This window comes from Gopherus evgoodei, chromosome 5 (genome assembly GCF_007399415.2).
Source record: "Gopherus evgoodei ecotype Sinaloan lineage chromosome 5, rGopEvg1_v1.p, whole genome shotgun sequence".
Taxonomy (NCBI): domain Eukaryota; kingdom Metazoa; phylum Chordata; order Testudines; family Testudinidae; genus Gopherus; species Gopherus evgoodei.
Genome location: NC_044326.1, coordinates 69891876 through 69905439, shown reverse-complemented (window position 1 = coordinate 69905439; position 13564 = coordinate 69891876). Strand labels below are relative to the sequence as shown.

Here is a 13564-nt window from a genome sequence, read left to right as displayed (position 1 = left end):
CTTGAATACGGACATGCACAAAACCACAAATCACAGGAGCTGATGCCTTTTTATCTATAATGGTTTAAATTAAAATTTAAAAAGCTGTATTATAAGTTATTTCTTATCTTAAAGAGCAACATTTCATCCTCAGCATTTAAGGCTAGATTCTGATCTGAACAATAGCAACCTAAATTCAGACTAGTTCCATTGTACTTCAAAGTATCCATTGCAGATCACTCAGAGCAGAAACTTATCACCTTCATGTTGAGAAGAAAGATGCATTTTTGAGTCTGCCATGAAGCTTTATTAAACACTTTAAATATTTTACTAAGTAAATACTCTACTTTATTAAACACTGTACTTTAAAGTTTAATACATTACTCATTAAATAACCCATATCTTATGCATAGGGTTTCATACAAAAGTATCACAAAAACAGTGACTTCTTTATCTTGTTTTTATTATGTGCCAAGTCCTAAAGCCAAAGGCACACACTGGTAGTAGTATTTCACATTTGCAGAGTGAGAAACAGATCCTACTTGAGTCACGCTAGTAAGGGATCAGAAATAGGCTGCCCTCCAAAAACCTTAATTGCACAGTTATAGGTTCAGTAGCCCAGGTTTGTTCAGGTTGCTGCATGTTATGATAGTGCAGAATGCTGACAGATTCCCCTCCTTACCTTGCAGTTGCTCCTGATCTGTAACATCGCACTGCATGAACAGAGTCCTCTGAGCTTCAAACTGCTCATCCAGGGCAGCTTTGCTCTCCTCACCGGCTTCGAGGTTCCGATCCACGAGAGCCACCTGTGCCAGGTGATGCACGTGAGAGGAATGAACACCGCTTTTGTAAGGCAAGGAACATTCAGCGGGACATACTACACAGCAGTGAGAGGACGTGTCTAAGGCCCCTCTTGCTCCAACCCGCACCGCCCAGCTGCACGCTCCGCGGGAAGGAAAATTTGCCCGAAAGCAGCAGGTAACTACAGCGCGCAAGGAAACTGAGGGAGGGGCTCTTGGCTTCCTAGAAGGCAGCAGCAGCAGCCTCTGTGGAAGCGACCCCCTAAGAAGGTGAGAGTGGCTCAGGGATGGCGGGTGTCCCCTGGCGCCCCGCATGCAGCCCCCGGGGGCTGCGCCAGGGACACACGCGCTTACCTTCGCGCCCTCCTCCAGCAGCGCCTGGACAAAGGCTCTGCCTATGCCCTGCGCCGCGCCAGTCACCAGAGCCACCTTGCCATTCACATGCATGGTCGCTGCTTGCTAAAGGCTGAACGCTGCACCAGTGTCTGTCAGTCCCTCGCCGGGGCTCGCAGGGCTCTGGGGCGCGCGCTCTCGCGCTGGGTATTTATAGAGCCCCTGTCTCCTTTATCTTCAGTGCCTCCGTGGGCAGCAGGCGAGAAGGAAGCTGCCAAGCACAGTGGGGATGGGGAACCTAACTCGGTGTCACCTGCCCTGTAGTTCACTTCCTCCCTCCCCCTCTTCCTCCTCCTGCCGCCGCCGCTGCTGCGGTTCCTTCTCCCCTTTCCCTTGTCCTGGGACAGCGCTGACACCGCCCAGGACGTGTCTGTGGGGTGGCGCAGGTCACTCCTGGGAAGAGCGCCTTCATGAACCCCAGGTTGACAGGGGCCAGCAGGGGCGCTTTGCACGCTCAGCTTCCCCCTCTCGCTGTGTTTTTCCTAAACAAACAAAGCGCGAGCTGCAGACTCTGGGGACAGGTCCTGCCTCTTTTCTTCCCCTTTGCGTCTGGACAAATGGCGTGAGAACAAGTTAGGGGACTTTTGATAAGGTCTCTTGGCAACTGCTCAGGTTTTATGCGTTTTGCTTGGCCCATTTCGTATCAGCAGCAGGCTAAAGAATTGGAACAAGTTTCAGATCCCGAAACAATAACAAGCGTGGAGTCTCTCCTCAGACTCCTAAGTGCATTGCTGGGTCCCATGCCACAGTCTCTTTCCCCCCCACCCCAACAGCTGGGGGAATCTCCTGTGTGTTCATACCTCCCCCCTGGTTATCATGTCTCCGCCACTGCTTTCTAGAAATGTTCGAACTATCAGGTTACTAAGGTAAATAAGATACTTTTTAAACGTGTAACTAAATCTGCCATAATCGATTCATCACAAAATATAAGCCAGGTTTTATTAAAGGGACTTTATTTATAAAGTACTTTCTGCTTCTCCACAGAAAACACAGTCTGATGAGTTAAAAATGTAAAATTAATAACAAGCAAACCTGAAATAACATATTCTAAATAAATAAAGTGCTACAAAGCCAACCAAAGTAGTTTCAGTAAGAAGAGGGAAACATTGAGGCAAATCCATGCTTGGTGTAACTCCATGTAAATCAAAGTATTTACACCAGGAGTGAATTTCTTGCATTCCTGTAGTCCCATTGACTCCAATGGGAGGTTTGGGTGTACAGGCATTAAGGATTAAATCCAATATATTTTATGCTTTTCTAATATATAGATAGATGGATACAAAATCAGAGTAATTTTGTAGATGGCACATACATTTCTTATGTATATAGAGGGTCTAGTACTTTGTTTATATAGGCTGAGCTGTACACCTAGCTGAGCCCCTTGGCCCCGTCCCCAACTTCTGCCCATGGCCAGAACTCTATGATTTTTGTGGAAGTCAAAAAAGCAGCCTCCAGTTTTCCTGTTTTCACCAACATCAATCTGGATGTGGGGTGGGATAAGGATTCTAGTTAGGGGGTTGGCTGGATTGGGGACAAGGGACCCAGATGGGGGAGCATGCTGTTAGTGTGGGAGTAAGGGGTCTGCATGGTAGTAGTTAGAGTGGTAAAGGGAGGGCCCAGATGGGTAGCAGATTTCTATTAAAATCTAGCCCACAGAGTGCCCATTTGGTGCTGCAGGCAGAGGAAGATCTCTGGTGCCTTACCCTCTAATATAAGCCTGACACTAAACCCAACTCTGAAGTCTCTGTCTCACCACCATATCCAGAGTGACCAAATGGTGGTTTTGGTGATAAACAAAAGTTATAGCACTACAGATGGGGAAATGCCATTGAGTTGAAGGTAGGGCCTCCTTTTGGTTGGCCAAATATTTGAGGAGTTATATTCTATTAGAATGTAATTGTAATTTTTTTTAAAGCCAAACTATTAAATTATCTTAGTACTAGTACCGTAAATGAGAGTGATGGGTGTCTTTACGTAAATTAATTGTTTAAAGTCACTATTTCGGTTCTATGCCGTATAACCAATAGTATATTTAAAAAAACGCATTGCATATTTAAAAAAAATTATTGTATGTGAGCACTACTGCACATTGGTTCTGACAAGGGCTAATCTAGCAAGGTGCTGAATGCCCTCCATTTTGGGGTCAGGCCCTGAATGAGTAAAGAAAGATTTTGGATAACAGTTGAGTATTGGTGTTGAATCATCCCTGCCCTCTCTTTGCCTGATGTAATTACAGGAGAACCTTTAAACCCCCAATAGTTGGCACAGTCTTTAAACAGTACAGTAGTATGGCAGCTGGGAATAAAAGCAAACCAAAAATATGTGAACCCCTCCCATGCCTCACCTCTTCCAATTTTGGCAACACACACTATAAGGAGCTCTCTGTTCTATTGACTTGACTATCAGATTTTACAGCAATGAATTTAGACTGTGTTTTTAATGTATGTATGTTGTGTTCTAAGGCACAGAGTATATCAGGATTGGGAGAAAGCTATTTAACAAGCTAGGATGTTTGATTAAAATTAGGAGATCAGCCTACCAGAATAATTAATTTCTGCTAGGGTTATAAGGATTTTAGTGTAATTGTAACTCATAATATTCTGTCAGTCTCATTAAAGGGAAACTCACAAATAGTTCAGGCCCACACTTTTTGGTATTTATATGAATGCCAGATCTGGGTTATCTGTATTTGTTACATACCACTGGTATGATAGAGGGGGCTCTCAGAAGCCTCTTATTAAAGTCCTGTGATCCATTGAAAGGGAAGGTTGGGGCAATTTCTGTGTTTTAAATGATGTTTCATTTATTGTTTGGCTCTGAAGAGGAGGAACTTTCAAAAATAATGATCAAGAAGGTTACAAGGCTACATACTTGGCCCCCTCCTCTTCTCCCTCTATGCTCTGTCTTTATAGTTGATCTTATTCACAAACATGAGTTGAAATATCTTCTTTAAGAGGACTGCTCACAGATCTAACTCTCTACTATATGTCTCTCCTGTCAAGCTAAAATCTTTGCCTTTCTTTGTGACTTGTAAGTGTCGAGCTGTCAGCTTAACCTCGACATGCCAAAACAGAGTTCTTAACTTCCCCCTAATTTCCCTTCCTGCTTCCAAGACCTCCTTTCTCAGTTATGGTGGACATTACCACTACCTTCCCCTTGCCTCAGGCATATAATGTAGGCATCTCTCTTTAGCCCAACAGTTCCAAGTTATAGCTTGTCATTTCTTGCTGTGCTTCAAGATCCAGCCTTTCTTCTTCAAAAACATAGCTAAAACTTATCCAGATCTTCATCTTATGTCTCAGTTCCTGCTGTTCCTCCTCTCTGACCTTGACAAATGCCATATTGTCCCACTTTGCATTCAGAACGTGGCTGAAAAGATCATTTTCCTGGCTCATCATTCTGACCATGTCATCTCTCTCTTTGCATCCTTCCACTGGCTCTGCTTTTTCCATCATGTAGAACAGAAATGACTCTTTATTTTAAGGCATTGTTTATCCTCAGCCTTTCATCTGTTATACACTATCAACATGTTGACTTCCATCTCTGCTCTGCCAATAATTTTGATTGCTCATTTATCAAATTTTTCAAGAGCCTGTGCACGTTCTTCCATGCTGCCTCTTATGCATGGAAGGAGCTTATTGTAAACAGCCTCAGCACCACTTCATTATGTTACAGGAGTGGGTAGGTGAGATTCTGTGGCCTGCGTTGTGCAGGAGGTCAGACTAGATAATCATAATGGTCCATTCTGACCTTAAAGTCTATGAGTATGAGTCTATGTTCCTTCATATCTCTCCTTAAACTCCCCCCTGCCATGATGCCTACAAAAATCTTGACAACAAAAGGAATCTGATGTGCTGTGATGATTTCTAATCATTCAGAACTTTTACATTGTTACCTTGTGCTCCCCTGTCTCAGTGTTGTAACCACTTCTTGTCTCTCATTTTAGAGATTGGAAGATTGGAAGATTCCATCTTTAGATTGGAAACTCTGAAGAATCGACCATATTACACACAGTCACACATAGTCAAATGTTTACTTACTAAGGAGCAGTTTGGAGAGGTACTTCTAAAATTACATGCCTGAAGGAAGTAAATGCAGCTTCTGTGCAGTACCACAAATACCAAGATAGTCTGATGGTTTCTTAATAAGAATTTGGATTTGTATCTATTTTAGGTACTGTACTTAAATGACCCCCATCACTGTAATATCTAAGTTCCTTACAATTTTAATGTATTTATCTCCTCAACAATCCTGTGTGGTAGGAAAGTACAATTATTTCAATTTTATTGCTGGGGAACTGAGGCACAGAGACTAAGTGACTTGACCAACATCACACAGGAAGTCTGGCAGAGCAAGGAATAGAACTCAGGTCTGTCCAAAGTCTAGACTAAGGCTGTAAGCATTGGACCATCTCGCCTCTTTAAACTGAGTCTAGCACGTTAGACCATGTGGCCACACTGCTAGTCATAAATAAATGACTCTAATATTCCTGGCATCCCCTTGAGTTCTCAGTTCTCTGTTCCCAGTGACATTGTTCAAATCACTGGTAGAATTGTTTACCTCTGATTCTCATGGCTGAGGCAATGGGTGTGTGGTAACATGCCTTTTGGCAGATCCCTGTCCTGACTTTAATTTCAGTTGCTGGTCTAATGAATTACTCTTTAGTGGTTCTGACTTCTCTGACAGCCCCACAACAAATAAGATTCTTTCTGAGATTATTGCTCGGGTTGCAAACATCAGTTAATTATAATATCTGAAATAAAACTAAGCTGAAATATTTAAATACTGTGGTGTGATAATTGTTGACTTTCTAAGTCACTGTGTAATAGAGATACCATTCAGAGTCCATATTATCACTGAACTTTGGAAGATCAAGACTCAGCCCATTCTTTATTGCATTTTTAAATCAATAAACACCCCTGTTAAAGAAGTACAGTAATACTATAACTGGCACATGATCTGAAACATACTGCTTGAACTTTGGACTTTGCTGCCTAGAGGTACACATTCTGTTTTCTTTTACTTGATTTTGGAGTTTTCCGGTAACATGCAAGCTCAATAACAAAGATAAAACAAAGAAAAGTGCACACAGAATTGAACAAAGGAACACTTCAACATTGCTGTTGCATGCTACTCACTGCATACACCTGATGGAAAAACAAATATGTTCTGGATCTCCATAATGTAAATAAAATCAGTCTCTGTGACCAAAAAGAATTAATTTGTGCTGGTCATTACACACTTACTACAATCCACTATCACATCGAGAACAAGGTGGTCCACCACTCTGAAGCAGGACATAAGAGGCGTGTGTCAAACCCAGTCCAATATGCTGTTACTAAAATAATCTTCCTTGTCAGTCATCTGGGGCCATAATCACCATCTCCCCCTTTTTGAATCCCTCCTTGGGCTCCCTATTGCCCTGTGTATCAAGTTTAATCTTTTTGCTCTTGCTTTCAAGGCAGTAGCCCAGTTTCCATCTCTAACAACTCTTGTCACTGTTTTTCCTTGGTCCTCTACTACTCCAGTGACACCAGCCTCCATGCCTTCTCGGTTTCCTCCTTGTATTCACAGCTATGTCCCTTCTGCTGTGCATGTAGTGCCCTCTTTAAACCTAATTCTTTCATGTTACCTGGGGGAAAAAAAAAGTTTTTGATTACCATAGAAAACCCCCCACAAAAAACCCTGAAAGAAAATCCAGGCAGCTACATCGCTTCAATAGCCAAATGGTCATGTTATTGTAATCCTTGTTCTTGAAAATTTGAAGAGTAATAATTAAACTTTTAGATTGGAAAGTATTTTCATTAATTTTTCCAAAGGTCATGATTCACAGTACCCCATGAAACCAGCCAAAGCTGGCCTTTGGGTTCTGTAAGCACTCTGGCTGAAGTCCCACCATTTCTGGGACAGTTGAAGTGGTTTAAGATTCCACACTTCTTACATAACAGTGTCCCAAAGAATCATCTGACTGCACAAGGCTGTGGACATGGTGCTTGGAGGTTGTTGAAAAGTAATTTAGTAAACTAAACCAAAGATGCTAAACTGGGGTATGGATGATGATGCTGAGTCCAGTGAGCTATACTTTTCCCATCTGTGTGGGTGCGTAGGGAGGGAAGAGATGAGGTAAGGAAGTTCCCCCCCACCCCCCTCTTCACTCTTGCACAGGGTATGGGCACAATACATTTGAATCTGGAGAGACTGTTTCTGGTGAGAACAACAGGAGGTGTTAGACTTCAAAAGGTGCATGTAGTGGTAAAATTGTGACTCACTGCAAGGCTGGCAGAGCTGACTGAGTACCAAGAAATGTACTTGCTGCACTCATGCAAAAGATGATGGAATTGCTGCTGCAGCACTCGCTAGCTAGAATTATTCCTGGGGCCCTTGTTACAGTTTGGTCTTCCTTCACCACAATATGGCCAGTGTTACAAAAGACAAAATATTGTCCTAAAGTTGCATTTTACTTTGGAAACACTATTTATAAACAATTTATCATTAAAGGTTACTCAGGCTAACAGCTGCTTGGTTTTTTGCAGCAATTAGTGTTTTTACTGGAGCTCTAGCAGATAAACACAAAATTTCCTTTTCCCCCAGGACTCTTAATGGCAACGTTTATGAATGTAGCATTCAGTTTTAATAATAGGAGTTATCATATCTAATCAGGTAGTGGTCCATCTGTATCCTGACAATAGACCGTAAAGGTGGAAAAAACTCCATTGGGGATATTTTTTCCTAAACCCCACCAATTATGCTCTAAAGCATGAGGGTTTATATTCCTAATTTTATTTATTTGTTGTGAGAAAGGAGCTCAAACATTTAATTTTCAAAAAGGAATGAGTTAGTGTAAGTTAGTCACATTCCATAGTTTAATGGTAACATTGGCATGAACAAAGCATGTATACAGACACACACACATACCTTCATCTCTGTTGGAATGAGCACCATCATTTGCAAATTCATGACATATTATGTGTCAGTTAAACATGCAACTACCACAAAAAACTATTATCAAAAATCACAAGTATGGGAAGATATTAAGATATTCCTATACTGTTTTGATAATTAAACATTTTGACAGGATGTTTTGAGAGGCATGTACTTCTTTATAGAAAATCTACACCTTTCATTCAAACATATTTATAATTAGCAATACTCAAAGAATGTTTTTAGATATTCTTGTTATCAGATTAAGCCTTTTAGCCTCCTTCTGCAAAGCAGGACATAGAAACCATCCACAATGAGGAACACACGATCCCCACTGTAAATTTTCATTATCACTATACATCTCCTTTCCTTCCTGCTTTTCTTTGCCCCAATACCTCCTTTTCCACTCCTTCCAATCTTTTCCCCTCTTCATTTTCCTGTGGCTTTGAATTTCACACTGCAGCTTTGATGTAGGATGCAAGGAAACAGACATCAGATTGTCACATTTTAATTCATGTCCAAAGTGTGGGGAGAAGTGGCGGGAGAAAGAGGAGAAAGTTTATTTTATAATCACTCTCTGAAATATTCGTCTCTCCTCACTCAATGGTACATTGTCCTGAACATGCAGAAAGACAGACAAGATACAAGGGATGTGCTATAATCAAGCTGTGACTTTATTAACTTACCTGGGAAATACCCAGCAATAAGTCCTACAGATCACCATCCTTTCCTTAGTCATTCCCGTGTATTTGGGATGGCTGCTATCAGCCCTCCCGCTTCTCAACCTGATCCCTGCCCATTGCTAGCACCCCACCGCTCTCTCCTTGTATGAGCGCTAAGGAGAGTAGGAAAAGGGGGGTTAATTCCCCTCTCTACCAGACTTTAGGAACCTCAGTCCTCTTTCCCTAGCTTCCTTTCAGGATGCTTTCCCCTAAATTCACTTCTAACTACAGTTTATCAGGGACCTGGACCCACCCTGGAATGAGTACCTGCTGTTGGTCTGTGATGAAAGAGGATTCTGTCTTAGGGAACAAGGTATAAATAACTTCCCTTCCTCTGTGTGTGGTGGGTCACTCTCTCACCTGAACCAGCCTCTTCCAGTCTACCCTTGGCTTAGGTAAATACCCCCTTTCCCCACTCCTCATAATCCAAAAGCAGTGGGGAATCTCAAAAGCGCCAAAATCTCTTTTCTTCCAGCCAAAGCCCTCCATCCTGCATTCAGGTTGTGGTGAGTGCATTCTCAATAAAACAGCCCAAGTCACCTTTCTGCTGTCACCTCTTCAGAATATGACACGTCTGTTTAATCAACATATAAGTGGATTGATGGTCCAGAAATGTCTAAGGAAAGGCTGCAACACAGTTGCTGCAGCATGTGCTTGGCAATGGAGACTAGGCCAAATTCCAAACTCTTTTTCACCATAAGCAACCTTAGTAAAATCAGCAGGGTTGCATGGCACTTAAATCACTGCAGTATATGGTGCATGTCAACAGCCACCACAATGTGGGCAGTAAGAAAAGATGGTAGATAACACTAGAAAGATGCTGTCACCTCCTCTTGGTGCAGCCTTTCTAGGAATTTCAGCTTCTCCTGACTAGCCCTCCTTGTTTGGGAAGGTCAGTTCCTGGACTCTTGCCTCCAATTAAGTCTATTTGCATTGCAGTTTTAAGCCTTGCAGTCTCTTGGTTTTTTTCTTGGAAGGAGCCTGATGCAGAGCTGTCACCCCTTTGTACTGGATGCTGCTGACAGAGGCGGTACTGCAGTGCTACACAGCAGCATTCATTTGCCTTTGCAAGGTAGCAGAGACGGTTACCATCCCTATTGCACCGTCTGCCATGCCATTGTAAATTGGTGATGAGATGATGGTTATCAGTCGTTCTGCACCGTCTGCTGCTGTCATGGGTGCTCCTGGCTGGCCTCGCTGAGGTCAGCCGGGCACATGGACAAAAATGGGAATGACTCCCCGGGTCATTCCCTTCTTTATGTTTTGGCAAAAATAGAGTCAGTCCTGCATAGAATATGGGGCAAGTGTACTAGAGAACCAGAAAGCACAGCTGCTCCATGTCAGAGCCCCAGAGATCCCGAAGAAATGATGAGCTGCATGCCATTCTAGGGGGTACCTCTGCAACAACCCCACCTGTTGTTTCCCTCCTCTCTTAATCCTTCTGGGGTACCGTGGCAGTGTCCCCCCATTTGTGTGATAAAGTAATAAAAAATGCAGGAATAAGAAACACTGACTTTTTAGTGGAAAAAAATGAGGGGGAAGGCAGCGTCCACTGCTATGAAAGTCCAGGCAGTACAGAATCTTTTCTTTAGACATGAAAAAGGTGGGGGGCTGATAGAGCTCAGCCTCCAGTTGCTATGGTGAGGACAGTTACCAGCCGTTCTGTACCATCTGCCGGGAATGACTGGGAGTCATTCCCATTTTTACTCAGGCGCCCCCAGCTGACCTCACCGAGGCCAGCCAGGAGCACTCATGTATTGCTATCAATGCAGACTCTAAAGATTAAGAGGAAATTGATAAATAACTTGAAAACCTGAAGTGTCATCATAACAACTTATAGGCTGCACCTTTCTGATTCAAGTTCTATTTTTTAATCAGTTAATTCCTTAGTTATTTGTATGGAATTATGAAATAGGTACATCTTAGTAAGTAAGTAAACACAGATTTATGTAACAGTGTAAATCAATTAAGTTCTACATACCTTGAAGAAGTATAACTCCTTGTATTACCAAGGGATAAAATGAAGACTCTCTGGCATCTCTGTTAGAAATGCCCCAATAAAATGTAGCCAAAAATGTCTGAGATTCAAGAGAACAGTTGTTACAAAAAGGATTATTATAGAATGCTGTGAATTCAGAAGCCAAAAATAATTGATTGCCAAATATTTATAAACAATTTTTAGACAAATTGCTTGTGAATTCGTTACATCAACTATTAACAATTTGTACTGGGTCACTTGTGTTATTGTTTCTGATCTCTGATTGGTTGATTGGATCTTTTAAAACTAGAGAATAAAGAATGACTAATAGCAAATCATTATTACTGAATTAGGAACTTCTAGTATAAGTTCTTAAATCAACTTTTTTTTTTTGTTAAAACACAATATAAACTTCCATCCTCTACTCACTGGTTGTCCCAGACTTTAAGCTCCATGAAGAAATACTTCATGTTTCACTCTATAGACCTTATTTACGTGCACAAGTTGTACAGCTTAACTAAGGTAACTCTCTTATGGGAAGAGGAATAGACTATACAGGTATAAATACCTTTATAATGGTATAACTGTATCCACATTAGGGATTGTACTGGTACAACTATTTCAATACAATTATATTCCTAATTCAAATAATTACAATGGAACAAAAATCTGTACAGATCAGGCATTACTTACAAATGGTAAGCTCTTGTGACTATGAAAAAGGTACTAATTAATTGCCAGATGTGGCAGTGGAGACATTTATGATGTGAACATTAGGAATGGAGTGAGATTTCTAGCTGATTTAATTAGTTGTACTGAACTGAACTATAAGATACCAATGAATTATAAGACTAGCAACATTCTTCTCTGGACAACAGACTATGACTTAATAGATCTTTTCCAACCCAAACTTCTATTATTCTAAAACATACCAGGTGGTGTCACTTCTTCATAGAATTAAAGACTTCTGAAAGGGTCTTTCTCTGGTGGAGAAGTGATATCTTTGATCCCTAAATTATAAAAATTAAAATCTCACTGACATAGCTATGTTGGCATAGTGACTTTGTAATGCAATACAAAAAACGTCTAGACAATTCCATTAAAACTAGCTTCCCAAGGTCCTTCGGAACTCCCCACCCCACAAAAAAATGTGGATCTAGGGCCACAATAAACTCTGTAAAATTAGTAAGAAAGTGACCCACAAAGTCTGCGAGAGGCTCCTCTAGCCAAGAGAAATACTAGAGCTAGAAGCCATAGATCTGCATAATTTGAGTTTAAAGCCCAGAACAACAAAGAAGTAGAGGATGAAATTAATATGCAGCAGGTTTAAAACAAACAAAAGGAAGTACTTCATACAATGCACTGTCAACTTGTGGAACTTGTTGCCAGAGGATGTTGTGACTGTTAAAAGTATAACTGGGCTAAAAAAAATTAGATAAGATAATGGAGGATAGATCTATTGATGGGTATTAGCCATGCTTTGGATGTCCCTAAACCTCTGACTGCCAGAAATTGGGCCTGGGGAACAGCATGGATCACTTGATAGATTGCCCTGCCTATTCTGTTCATTCCCTCTGCAGCATTTTGTAATTAATTACCAGGGGAGGTGGTTGAGGCACTGTTATTGTAGTTATGCAACAGATATAAAAATTGATTTAAAAGATGTAGTGATTACTACTCCGTTTTGTAGGTTGATTGGACCGAGTGGTCTTTTGGTCATAAATGGCTTACAGGTAAATTTTATATCAATGGCTTTTGCTATAGTGATATTTTAACTTTTCATTGTTAGTTTACAGTTAAATACGGGCTTTGGCTGCAAATGCTTCTATAATGAACAGAAGCCGAAGTAATGAATATGTTCATACATGAAAGGAATAACTTCCATCTAGAGAAAACTGATTGACTGAGATATCATGTTATAATGTTACTTATCTTTGCAGGGCATCCTTAGACCACATTGCGGAAACAAACAAAAAAGGCAGAGCAGTTTTCCCGTTCTTTTGGGAAATTATTTTTATTGATGTAAGTACAGGTTAGCAATGAAAATTTGGAATTTTGTATCCGGGCAATTCAGAGTTATAAAATGTCCAGAGAGGCAACCTATATAAAAACTAGAAATGTAATAAAACTTATATTGGAAAAAAATGTATTAGTAAGAAAACCAGCAAGGTGTGCTGGATTATATGAGTTTTCCATGTAACCGTTAAAATGTTGCCTTGTCTCACTATAAAGATATTAGATCAGATATTCATTTGTTTGTCAGTATAACTCCATGGAAGTCAGCGAAGCTTTGCCAGTTTGTACCTTAAGAACCTAACCTATAATTTTTTAAATATGTATACATTTTCCCATCAATAGCATTGTTTTGAATTCAAAGAAAAAATTATGAACACAGGTTTATTATTGTATGAGTCCATTCTGAGACAAGTCAAGGAGCAGCTGATGCAGTCAAAGTGTTTAAATCTTACATAGAGAGCGTAATGTACATACAGAGAAAAAGGAGGTAGAAGTAGGTTAAGGTTGTAGAAAACCACTGCTAGGAAGTAATACCAATGAATGGATTGGCTTGAATAGCTTGAATTTCATGTATACAAACTGTTTTATGTTTAGAATGGTTTTTGTATTACAAGTATAAATGCTTATTAAAGCAGACACAAAGCATATATGTTTAGAAGTGTTTATGTGGAGCTGGTAGTGATGCCTAGGATTAAGGTTGCTTGACACTTCCCATTATAAGTTATCCTGTTTTCAATTTCTTATAACTTTAACAA

General features: G+C 40.8%; 1 protein-coding gene across 1 annotated transcript in view; it reads right to left on the bottom strand.

The window, feature by feature from the left end:
- The window catches only part of HPGD (15-hydroxyprostaglandin dehydrogenase), a 37008-nt gene extending 35385 nt beyond the window's left edge, over window positions 1-1623 (bottom strand). Inside the window, exons 1-2 of the mRNA XM_030565496.1 lie at window positions 1134-1623; window positions 662-785 (exon numbers count right to left, since the gene is read on the bottom strand). Coding sequence (XP_030421356.1) covers window positions 662-785; window positions 1134-1226 — 217 coding nt within the window. The 5' untranslated portion in view covers window positions 1227-1623. The remainder of the gene's footprint in view (window positions 1-661; window positions 786-1133) is intronic.
- Between the last annotated feature and the right edge of the window lie 11941 nt (window positions 1624-13564).